The sequence below is a fragment of the Amborella trichopoda genome, chromosome 9 (assembly GCF_054954075.1).
Source record: "Amborella trichopoda isolate Santa Cruz 75 chromosome 9, AtrichopodaSantaCruz75HAP2 v2.0, whole genome shotgun sequence".
Taxonomy (NCBI): domain Eukaryota; kingdom Viridiplantae; phylum Streptophyta; class Magnoliopsida; order Amborellales; family Amborellaceae; genus Amborella; species Amborella trichopoda.
This window is the reverse complement of record NC_142344.1, coordinates 3,453,846-3,466,647: the sequence shown is the minus strand read 5'-3', so window position 1 is coordinate 3,466,647 and position 12,802 is coordinate 3,453,846. Positions and strand designations below refer to the sequence as shown.

General features: G+C 33.7%; 1 protein-coding gene across 1 annotated transcript; it reads right to left on the bottom strand.

Annotated features, from left to right (window-relative positions):
- Positions 1 to 2,509: 2,509 nt before the first annotated feature.
- Positions 2,510 to 5,130, bottom strand: LOC18437737 (transcription termination factor MTEF18, mitochondrial). The gene has a single exon (XM_006847937.4). The coding sequence runs from the start codon at positions 4,350 to 4,352 to the stop codon at positions 2,589 to 2,591; it is 1,764 nt and encodes a 587-aa protein (XP_006848000.2). The 5' UTR covers positions 4,353 to 5,130; the 3' UTR covers positions 2,510 to 2,588.
- Between the last annotated feature and the right edge of the window lie 7,672 nt (positions 5,131 to 12,802).

The following is a 12,802-nucleotide window of genomic DNA, read 5'->3' as shown; positions in this document are numbered from 1 at the left end:
GAACACCACACCCCAACCACCGCCACCACCACCACCACCACCACCACCACGACACCTCGACTGCCGCCACCAGTCACTACTGCACTCCAGTGCCGCCACAGCAATGACACCTCAACCGCCAGTCCCACACCCCCACCACCTCATTGCCCCCAAGGCCACCACCACACAGCTACAACGACGTATGCTGCCACCACCATGTCATGAGCACTACCGTCAGTGCCTCTGACAACCACTACACTACCACCACCACATCGTCATTGTCCCCTCACCACACCACACCCCCACCGCCCAACCAACATGACCTAACCACTGCCATCACCATCACCAGATTCACAACTAACGGCCCTCACCACACTACCACGGCCGCTACTACCACCACCACCACAACCTTACAACTTCCCCCTGTTATAATGTTTCATAAAGGGCATTTAATAATCAATTTGCAAACCACGAACTGACCTCCAAAGAACCCCAAATTTAAACTCAAATATAATGTGGAAAATCATCAAATAGCCATATGCATTTTCAGTGAAAAAGGGGAAAATCCTCATGCAGACATGATCAAATACAATCTTCAGAGAGAGATACTATCACTTTCATTGTCTACGATACTCTAAATTCCACCACGCAATGAGAAAATCAGCTAGCTGGATCATTAGAATCTACTGAAATGATGAACAAGAGTGTGGCATTGGACTATCGTCTAGCCTTCATGGTAAAAGGATAATGATTCTATAGCTTATGGTTCTATCCATGGCACATTCAGTTAAAGGGAAGTATAAGGTTAATCCACAACAATTTAAAACCCTCTCGAACTATCAAGATGTGGACCAGGTGTGTCGTTCCTCCAATTGAAGCACATAAACTTCAACAGACTTTAAACAGCAGAAGCACGTACTTTCCACATAAGACAGCTTGGGAGGGTCGCGAGTTATTGCAGGAAAAATATGGTGCGCCCATTGTAAAAGGTCCTATGGATTATATAATGGGTGTGGTTTCTATAAGATTGCAACCTTAAACAATCCAATTAAGGTTCACCTCGAAATTTTATTATAATATATAATTTTAGTGCAAAATATTCTTGGGATTATCTCAAAATCTATTTTTATATTTAGTTATATAATTTTAAACTTCAAAATCAGTTAAAATCAACTAGATCTATAAGCATATGCAAATCTTGAAAATAGACGGTCTAGATAATGTGTTGCAAGATGCACTATTTTTTGCACTCGGTCTTATTTTTTTCATATTTTTATATCTCAATGCCGAGATGATCAATTAGAAGGTTTTTCAACATTAAAACAATCTTTTCCAAAGGATTTTTGAGATGCAAACATTTTAAGGTTGCAACCTTATATAAACTTTTTCCTTATATAATATACTTCTGCAATCACAAAGTTACTAAGAATATTTATATGTATAGGGTGCACAGGTGAACCTTTGTTTGATTGTATACTTATCCAAAGAGAAATTACTACTCCGCAAGGATCAGTACAAAGAAAATTATGATACCGCATATGCTCAGTGATCTCAAGATTGTGTACGACGGCCCTTCTGCAAATGCACTCTATCTTGCTGATACAGGGTCAGCCAACATGCATCCAATTTGAATTCCACGCATTCAAGACTGGATCACAAGACTGTGGACTGTGATGCAAGGATCCTAATCCTCCTTGACTGATTTGAAGAGCAGCTAAGTTTATCAAGTGGAGGTATTGCATTGACGGAAGCTGCGTACCAGATCATATTCAAAATGTCTTTTTTATGATCATGATGGCAAGAAATGCACCAAATGCTCCTTTTTTACATCCCTCCTCTTAATGACATAACCTTTAAGTTTTAATGAGCAACTTAATCTCAATCACGTTTATGATTCCGATGGTAATAAAAGGAAAGGCCAATGTGGCTCTTCTGACTTCTGAGCAGACTGGGATGTATTACATCATATCTACACCCTTCATTGCTTTTTGTTCTCTACGTGTTTCCTTTTTGTTTTTCCTCTCAGATTGCACATTCAAGTTTCTCTTTGTCCATGTATTTAATTGATAACAGAGGATTGGTTTTGCCAAAAGTAGCATTTTGGGGTAATTGTTACCCATACATTAGGTATAGCTGATGAAAATCATTTCAACAATCTCTATACCATTTTGTGCAGTTTCTTTGAGGAAATACAATCATAACAAGCTGTTGCATGCCAAAAATACAAAATTTTCAGTTCCACAACAAGATTTCCCTGTTTTCTTTTTATGCAAAAAGCAAAAGGTGGAAAGAGCTGCTATGAAGCAGGAGAAGATGTCTGATGCAGGGTGCTGCAATTTTTCAGTCTGGTCTGATCAAATCAAACTGCATTCAACCCATGAGAGAATCCCTAAAAGGAGGGATATCATGGGTTTGTAGACTAGATTTTTCTGGACCCATAATAATGCAAATATCAAAGATTGTAAAGTAAGAAATTACGCAAGGTCTTAAACAAAGTATGGAAGAATGTACGCAAGGAATATCACACAGCTTTGCAAACAAAGATACCAAGAGCATTAATAGCTTGCCATGCGTGCAAGTACACATAACTGACGTGCATCGGACAAACCTTAACCTGAAGAAGATGATTTATTCAATTTTTCCCAAACTGCCAGACCTTCGGGATGGAGATTTACAAATTGCTTTAAGAATCGCTCATCTGAACATGCGAGAATGGTACCCAAAGCTAGATTGGGCCTGGCTACCCCTTTCTCCTTAAGCCACTTATACATCAAGAACCTAACCTTGACTCTCTCCATATCATAGCAAAGATAAGATGGAAACTTTACCAAAGATTGTCTTGGATAACCAAAATCATTTACAAGAAAATCCATCTTCTTCACTAGCACTTCTCGACACTGGTTCAAAACAGCAGGAGAAAGCTTTATCATGTTTGAGACATCATGGACATCAAGCCCAGCTTCTACCAAAGAGTCAAACCTCTCTTGTAATTCATCCCCTTTGCCTCTAAACTTCTTCAGGGCTTTGGTCATCTCATCTGAGTTCTCGACATACCCCAATTTTAACAAGAATTTGGTCTTCTCACGCGATGATTTTTCATCTTTGCCAGTGACTGGCACTCGGCTGATCTTATTCCCCACGACCCAATTTCTTAACAGATTAGGGTCCTCTAATATCATCGACCTTAAGCGCATTTTCCCAACTTTTGAGCGACGGAACACCAATTCAGACCTCTTAAAGGAACACAACCCCAAAATATGGGGGTATGAACGCACAAGCCTAGCTATTTCCTCAATTTCTAACTCGACTGTGCGTAAAAGACATATCCCCTGACAAAAATTCCTGGTGATATTTGGGGCAAGAACACTTGGGTACTGCAAAATCAAGCCTTTAATCTCATCTATTTGAAGACCTACTACCTTCATCAAAAGTGATACCAAAAAACACATTTTCTGCCCTGATCCTTCAAAGAATAATTTTGGATGCATCTTGATAATGTCTGCCATTTCTCTGTTCCCAAAACCCATTTTCTCCAAAAAAATGAACAAGCCAAGTATTCTACTCCAATTGCATGAGTTCTTTTGAGAGAAGACACCAACAATCCAATCCTTCTCAATATCCAAACTCTTCAATTTTTCAAGAACCCCAACAAAATTCTCATTAACACTCCCAACAAGAAGAGAGGGGCAAGAGTTCACCAGCTTTATTAGAGCAGGTCTACTAAGTCCCAGCACCTCATAAGCTCTAAGCTTTGAGAGCAAGACCCCATCTCCATGCCTAAAAATCTCTCTCTCTTCTTTGTACATCTTGCCTATTTTACTTCGAGGAAAACCATAGTTGCAAAGTACATGAAAATTATCTAACAAGAGATGATCATCACTCAAGAACAAAAGGTCTCGAGGGAGTAAAGGGCAGAATTCCGATGGTTTTAGCCCCAAGCTTTCAAAGAATGGCTCAAATTCATTAATGGGGTGGTATCTTAAGAATCTGGTTATGGAACGCCCAATGTCCTGCTCGTTCTCAACCTTCGACATAAGCTTTTGGAGAAAATTGGGGGAGTTCTTGCTCATGTGCTCTGCATCAGTGAATAATAAGCTCCTGGTTGAGTTTAGATAGTCCAAGAGAGCATTTTGAGCTTCACTTTGAGCTATTCGAGAGATTCGATTAATCCCACAATGAGAAGAGACCGAAGGGCTGGTGTCCGATGGTGAAGTTCGAGAAGAATAAGCAATTCTCAGAAATGGGTTTTTCTGCAAGTTTAGGGTTAGGGTTTTTCCAGAGAGATTAGAGAAAAATATTGGGTTTTGGGGCCGTAATAACATGGTGCAAAGTTTATGAGCTACTAGTCTTATGGCGTAGAAACAACTGGTCATTACGAGTTTCAGAATAATAAGATTCAGTAGAGAACTTCAAAGGTAGATGAAAAAAAAAATATCATCCACTATCCACAGTTGCAGGGTTAAAGTTATCACTGTGTAAAAAACCCCTAGAGAAGCAGTGGCTTTTGTGGGTCTAAAAGCAAGCCTCATAGTTTATGTCTTTATGGCGTTGCTCATCACATGGTCATGGCAAGTTGCAGAAAAACAACAGCTTTTTAAGAAACTAAATGGCAAAGTAGCGGCTGTTACCATTGATTTAACTTCGGAAATCCACCTTGAGAATGCAGACGGATTTCACTGCAATGTTAGGATACTCAACTGAAAATCCTTGAAGTGAAATGGGAAGAACATAATTCCACTGAAAAATCAGTGGTTAGGGTTCTCTCCATCAAAAGTTTGAATAGGAACCTTTAGCATACGGAGCTTCTCTGCAATTAAATGGTTAGGCTTCTCTGATAACCTAAAAGGTGAAAAACAAACAATGGGACGCTCCAAAATTTTGGGTTAGGGTTTTCAAGCAGATGAATGAGTGAAAATGAGAGTATACTGGATTCTCTGCAACTCCTAGATTTAGGGTTCAAATTGGAGGGAAAGCGTCGAAGGGGGCTGCATGAGCGAGACATTGGTGTGTACACCGCACACCTTACACTGTATATATAGGGACAAAGTTGGTAATTAGCACATGGGAACGATATTATATAATTTATGTTAAATATTTGAGAAATTTTGGGGAGTGATATTATATAATTTATGTTAAATATTTGAGAAATTATGGGGAGTGATTTCATGCGTAGGTTATATAGTAATATAACGCAATAACACTAAAAAACACAGACATTTGTTTGATCCAAATTTTATAATATATATTTTTTCATTTTAATGAAAGATCATAAAAAAGAAAACTTTGAAAAAATAATATGAAAAGTTTTTTTTTTTAGCCCAATTAACATTGGCTGTCCATTTTGATGAGATGTTTAGATCTAGGATTTAGAATGATATTTTCCTTTTTAAATTTATTAGATAACTTTATTATCAATAGATTAACAAAATTATCATCAAATTAACAATTTAGAAAGTATTTTTTAGCCCAATTAACATAGGCCATCCATTTTGATGAGATGCTTAGATCTAGGTTCAAGAATGATTTTTTTCTTTCTAAAATTTTTAAATAACTTTATTATCATTAGATTAACAATATAAAAAAAAATGATTTTAAATTTATAAATGCCTAAATCTTGAAATTCATCAAATGAACGATCTAGATTCATTGCCAGATGGGACTAATTTTTAACCATATATAGGGTGCAAATTAGTTTTTTTTTTAAAAAAAATTTAATTATTGAGATGAAGAGAGTATGTGTGTAAAGTTTTGGGTCATACGACTACTACAAACAGTTTTTTGAAAGTGTGGTTGCATTATACTATGATACAACCATTGCATTGGATCATTATCCTATGTTAAGGGATACTTGAGGAATTTATAAAAATACTCACACAGGATATGAATTATTTAACATTTTACCTAACTCAAAATTATGTATTTTTATATAGATATTTTGTAATTAAATCAAAAGATATATGTAAGGCATTAAATTATTCATCTTTTACAGGTAATTTAATAAAAAAAATTTAAAAATATTGAGTGTTTATAGATCTAAGCAACCTCCATTATTATTGAAGAATTTTATAATTTATCATCATTATCGTCAAAGCTTTTTTGCTAACTAATTGGGATCGACTACACGAATCCTGATTCGCCATTATGCTCTATTAATGGTCATGCCCTCAGTGAAACTTAAAGAAATTGTAAAATTGTCAAAATAAAAAAAAACCTAGAGAAAACTTCTTTGACCCTATGCATTTTTACATTTTAATGCAAACTTGTTTTCCAAATAATTTAAAGCAATGAATAAAAAATAAAAAATAAGGTTTATATGGGAGATAAATAAATAACCTTAAATTGAATAAGAACGTAAATATGAGTGTTTTAAAACCCAAATCGGTGGGACCCATAGATTGGTGTCAGATAATTGGATTGGTGATCCATCTAGATGAGTGTAGATCACTCGGAATAGGTGATCTACAAGTATTAAAATAAATAAAATCAAGAATTAAAATTAAAATAAGAGTTTGTAAGATAGGGATTTGGAGGAGACTTAAAAAAACATTAGACAAACACAGCACATTTAACTCATTTTCCCTCTAATTGTCCCGAATGCTACTGCATTTGAGATCATAAAAGGCTCCCATTTGATTCGAAGGGGACTTCGCGAGCCCACCGCCAATGCAACCCAAAAAAGGGGCGCGGCGCAGACCTTTCTCTCTCTTTGCTGCACACTCATGATACAAGTCTCCGTCACTCTCCTAGGCACTACATATGGGTGTCGTCTGAATAGAGCCAGGCTTTAAACAATCGAAGTAGAGGGCACCTTCAAATAGTATTGAGAAATGTAGTTTCAGTATTGAAAATTTTTGTGATAACCTTATAATATATTTTCATCTTCAATTATAAAATTTAAAGTTCAAAAAACAATGTACATCGAGCAGAGCTATGAAAATCTTGAAAATTGACGGTATGAAAATGCGTTACAAGACGCACTATTTCAAAAATTTGAAATCCATTTTTTTTCTCATGTCCATGCATCTTGATATCGAGATGATCAGTTTGAAGATATTGGAATATCAAAACAATCTCTTCTAGTGAAATTTTTGAGGTAGGCTCAAATTTAATTGTTTAGAGCAATGGTTTAAAAAATGGATCGGTGACCAAGATCGGGCTTCTAAAAAATCGATCCGGATCGGCGAATCGCCGATCCGGATTGGGAATCGGGTGAATCGGTCAGAATAAAGCTTAAAAAAAATCCGAAAAAATTATTAAAATTCATTTTCAATAAGAAATGAGGGTACTCCATTAAGAATTTTCATGTTTTTGAATGAATATGCGAATATTGATATGTTTTTCCCTGCATGAACTGCCATTCATCATTTAATTTACATCACACAAAAGGATAAACATATAATTATCATGGAATAAGTATATCAACATACATGGACTACAATAAAGCATAAAATTAGTAACATATGATCTAAAAATAAAATGATAGACGACGTTATTGTTTTTCTTGGTCACGCTGGTGCCATTGATTGAATTTGTTTAACAATTCATTGATTCGATCTAAAAACGAATCATCGATATTAGCAGGCGTCTGACTATTCCCAAATCCCTGAGTGTTAGTGTTTCGTTGTGTTCTCAATTTAAAATCCCCAAAGATTGTCCATCCTTCATACTCACCTGCACTGTCGTGCTCATCCCTACACTGTTGCTGTTGGGACTCGATATGTGAATAATATGGCTGGGATAAGGTGGCCTCAAAATCATCATCTCTCTCATTTTCTCTTTGAATAATATGGATTAAAAAAAAAAAAACAAATTTTCAAAAAAATCGATCATGGATTAAAAAAAAAAAATCACAAATTTTCAAAAAAATTTATCATGGATTAAAAAAAAAATTCGATCATGGATTAAAAAAAAAAAAAAACAAATTTTCAAAAAATTCTATCATGGATTACAAAAACAAATTCGATCATGGATTAAAAAAAAACAATCACAAATTTTCAAAAAATTCAATCATGGATTACAAAAAATTCGATCATGGATTACATAAAATTCGATCATGGATTACAAAAAAAAAACAAACAAAAAAAAACAAAAAATTCAATCGTGGATTACAAAAAAAGAAAAAAACAATTCGATCATGGATTACAAAAAATTCAATCATGGATTACAAAAAACTCTATCATGGGTTACAAAAAAAGCAAAAAACAAATAATTCGACCATGGATTACAAAAAAAAAACAAACATTTTGATCATGGATTACAAAAAAAAAAACAAACATTTCGATCATGTATTACAAAACATTCGATCATGGATTACAAAAAATTCTATCATGGCTTACAAAAAAAACAAAAAATTCGATCATGGATTACAAAAAATTCTATCATGGGTTACAAAAAAAAAAAAAAAACAAAAAATTCGATCATGGATTACAAAAGAAAAAAAAAAAATCGATCATGGATTACAAAAAAATCGATCAAGTATTACAAAAAAATCTATCATGGATTACAAAAAAAAGTAAAAAAAAAATAAAAAAAAAATATTCCGTACGGGACTCGCCGATTCCATACAGTGAATCGGGCGAGTCACTGTACAGAATCGTCTGGTTCTCTCTAGAACCAGACGATTCCCGTTTTTTTCGCCGATTCGATCCGTCCATGGCAATTCTCGAGTCGAACCAGGCGAGTCCGGTTCGACTTGGCATTTTTTTAAACACTGGTTAGAGCATTGGCTCTATATAAACTTTTTCCTATATATATATATATATATATATATATATATATATATATATATATATATATATATATAATAGGTTGCTTTGATATTCAAATATCTTCAAATTAATCATCTCGACATCAAAATGCATGGACATGAGAAAAAAATAGATTGCAAGTTTTGAAAATAGTGTATTTTGTAACACATTTTTGGACCATCAATTTTCAAGATTTTCAAGTTTTCATAGATCTGTCGATCTACACTATTTTCAAAGCTTTAAACTTTATAAATAAATCTAAAAATATATTTTAAGGCTATCACAAATATTTCAAATATTGAAACCACAATTTTCGATACTATTTGAAGGTAGGCTCTAATTTGATTGTTTAGAGCTTAGGCTCTATACAAACCGCACTTCTATATATATATATATATATATATATATATATATATATATATATACTAATTTAATTGGTGAAAAGTCTGACTTGAAGGGATCTATTGGTTTCAGAAGTCACGAGTTTTTTTTTTTTTTATCCTTTGGTGGCCTTTTTCAGTTTTTTTTATAATACTTAATGCAAATAATCTGATTAAGTATGAAATTGTCAGACTGGTTCACCATAAGAGACATACTTTTTAACCATAATTTTCAAGACTGTACAGATAGGCGAATCCAATCCATCAAACCGTTAACGAGTACCTTGGCTGATCTTATCCAAACAAAAACCGAGTTAGAAAAATGAACAAAAATTTTTAATAGAGTATTTTGGGTAAGCGTTGGATGCTTTGCCTACAACATAAAACTTATATAGTTCTCCTCATTCAACTATCCATTCTGAATGGAGGGATGATTTATGGGTAAAAAAGTTAAAAACAAAACAGGCATAACATTATAATTACAACCATATCGACTTTTCATTTAAACCGGACAACTAGGAAATGAAAGACGTATACTTTTGATATAAGGGAAAGAATATATAATATTTTTTTCCTCTTTTTAAACTATTTTTCCTAAATTTTTGTAATTTTTAGAATCTGGTTCTATTGGCTTGACCGGGATCAGATTTAACCGGACCAAGCCTCGAGCAAATTTGGTGGATGATGCAAATCTAATTTCACCAGGATAAAGGTTAAACCACATCAATTACTATGAGGATTTTCCCGGAATTTTCTCATACCAATAGCTTGTTTTCTTAATTGCTTATTTTTGACTGACCTTGACTTGGGTCTTGATTTTGTAGGAGTTGTTGAGTAGGGTACGCGGTGATCTGGATTCAAGTGGGCCTGAGGAGTATGGTTGTACATAATCTTGTTCCTCTACGATTGCACGTATACGCGGAAAGTTGTTTAAAGAAAATTTTTTAACGGCCGTTACTATGATCATTGGCTGTTATTACAAGTAGAAGAAGTTTGAGAATTCATGCTCACGTTATTTAAAAGTCCGCTCATATTTTTGCTTTATGTATATATTTTTTGGGGAAAATGGGCTGAGATCACAGTGGTACTACATCCGATGGCCTAGAAAGCGATCTTGGACTCCATTCCGACCAAATTGTCCTATAATTTTTTGCTGACCTCAAAGGGCTGAGGTGAATAGACTTCTAACCTTCAAGATTTGAAAGCAAGTAAAAAAAAGAAAAAAAAAAGAAGATAAAAATTATATAAATAAAAATACAAAAAAAGGGATTTTTTATAATAACGGATATTTAGGGAGAGATTTCATAGATTTGTCAAGATCAATGGTTTAAAAAACGGATCGGTGACCCGGATCGGGCTTCCAAAAAACCTATCCGGATAGGCGAATCGGCCATCCGGATCGGGAATCGGGTGAATCGGTCAGAATAAAGTTTAAAAAAAATCAGAAAAAATTATTAAAATTCATTATAAATATTGTTTTTTAGGAATTCAATAAGAAATGAGGGTACTCCATTAAGAATTTTTATGTTTTTGAATGAATATGCGAATATTGATATGTTCTTTCCCTGCATGAACTGCCATTCAGCATTTAATTTACATCATAAAAGGATAAACATATAATTATCATGGAATAAGTATATCTAAAAATAAAATGATAGACGACGTTATTGTTCTTCTTGGTCACGCTGGTGCCATTGATTGAATTCGTTTAACAATTCATTGATTCGATCTAAAAACGAATCATCGATATTAGCAGGCGTTTGACTATTCTCAAATCCCTGAGTGTTAGTGTTTTGTTGTGTTCCCAATCTAAAATCCTCGAAGATTGTCCATCCTTCATGCTCACCTGCACTGTCGTGCTCATCCCTACACTGTTGTTGTTGGGACTCGATATGTGAATAATATTGGCTGGGATAGGGTGGCCTCAGAATCATCATCTCTCTCATTTTCTCTTTGAATAATATGGATTAAAAAAAAAAAAACAAATTTTCAAAAAAATCGATCATGGATTAAAAAAAAAAATCACAAAATTTTCAAAAAATTCTATCATGGATTACAAAAAAAAATTTGATCATGGATTAAAAAAAAAAAATCACAAATTTTCCAAAAATTCTATCATGGATTACAAAAAAAAAAATCGATCATGGATTAAAAAAAAAAAATCACAAATTTTCAAAAAATTCAATCATGGATTACAAAAAATTCGATCATGGATTACATAAAATTCGATCATGGATTACAAAAAAAAACAAACAAAAAAAAACAAAAAATTCAATCGTGAATTACAAAAAAAGAAAAAAACAATTCGATCATGGATTACAAAAAATTCAATCATGGATTACAAAAAACTCTATCATGGGTTACAAAAAAAGCAAAAAACAAAAAATTCAATCATGGATTACAAAAAAAAAAAAAAAACATTTCGATCATGGATTACAAAAAAAAAACAAACATTTCGATCAAGTATTACAAAACATTCGATCATGGATTACAAAAAATTCTATCATGGGTTACAAAAAAACAAAAAATTCGATCATGGATTACAAAAAAACAAAAACAATTCGATCATGGAGTACAAAAAAATCGATCAAGATTACAAAAAAATCTATCATGGATTATAAAAAAAAATAAATAAAAATAAATAAATAAATAAAAATAAATAAATAAAAATAAAAATAAAAATAAATAAATAAATAAAAATAAAAATAAAAATAAATAAATAAATAAATAAATTCCGTACGGGACTCGCCGATTCACTGTTCGAACTTGCCGATTCTGTACCGTGAATCGGCGAGTCACTGTGCCAATACGATCCACTTTTTACGATTTTCGAATCGAACCGACTCGACGTTTTTTAAAACACAGATCAAGATATTACTCTCTTTGGTCTTGAAAAACATCACACGGTCTTGAAAAACATCACACGGGTCATTGTAATGGTAACAACCCAAGGACGCTATAACTTTAATTGCATAACGCCATATTCTAAACACGGACAGGACACGGTTTTTATAAGTGAGCCGACAAATATATAGACACGCTGTACTCTAAAAGTTAAACTACTAGTCCCTCAAAAGCATGTAGTTTGTATAAGGCCGAGGCCCTAAACAATCAAAGTAAGACTCACCTTCAATTAGAATCGAAAGAGTTGTTTCAATATTAAAAATCATTATGATGGCCTAAAAATTTAATTTCATATCTAACTATAAAATTTAAAGCTTAAAAAATAGTGTTGATCATACAGATCTATGAACACTTGAAAATCTTGGATATTGACAGTCAGAAAATACATTATAAGATGCACTATTTTCAATGCTTGAAATCTAGTTTTTCTCATGTGCATGCATCTTGAGGTCAAGGTGATCAATTTGAAAATTTTTGGGTATTGAAACAACCTCTCCTAGTGAAATTTTTGAGGTGTTAATTTGATTATTTAGGGCCTCACCCTTACATAAACTTTTTCCTCTCATAAAAGCAAATAAAAGGAATCATCCTGAAGGCTTCATGACAATGGAATCTTAACATCTACGAAAGCTTTTTAAAGTTTGGGTCTAGGAAAAAGAATGTAACCATCTTCTCTCCTTTAATGCCACTTTATTCGTCCAATACATAAATTCTTCATTGCTAAGCAACTGTCGATGAATTTATACATGAAGCTCCGATTTCGACGACAAAGGGCAGTCCAGTTTGAAGATC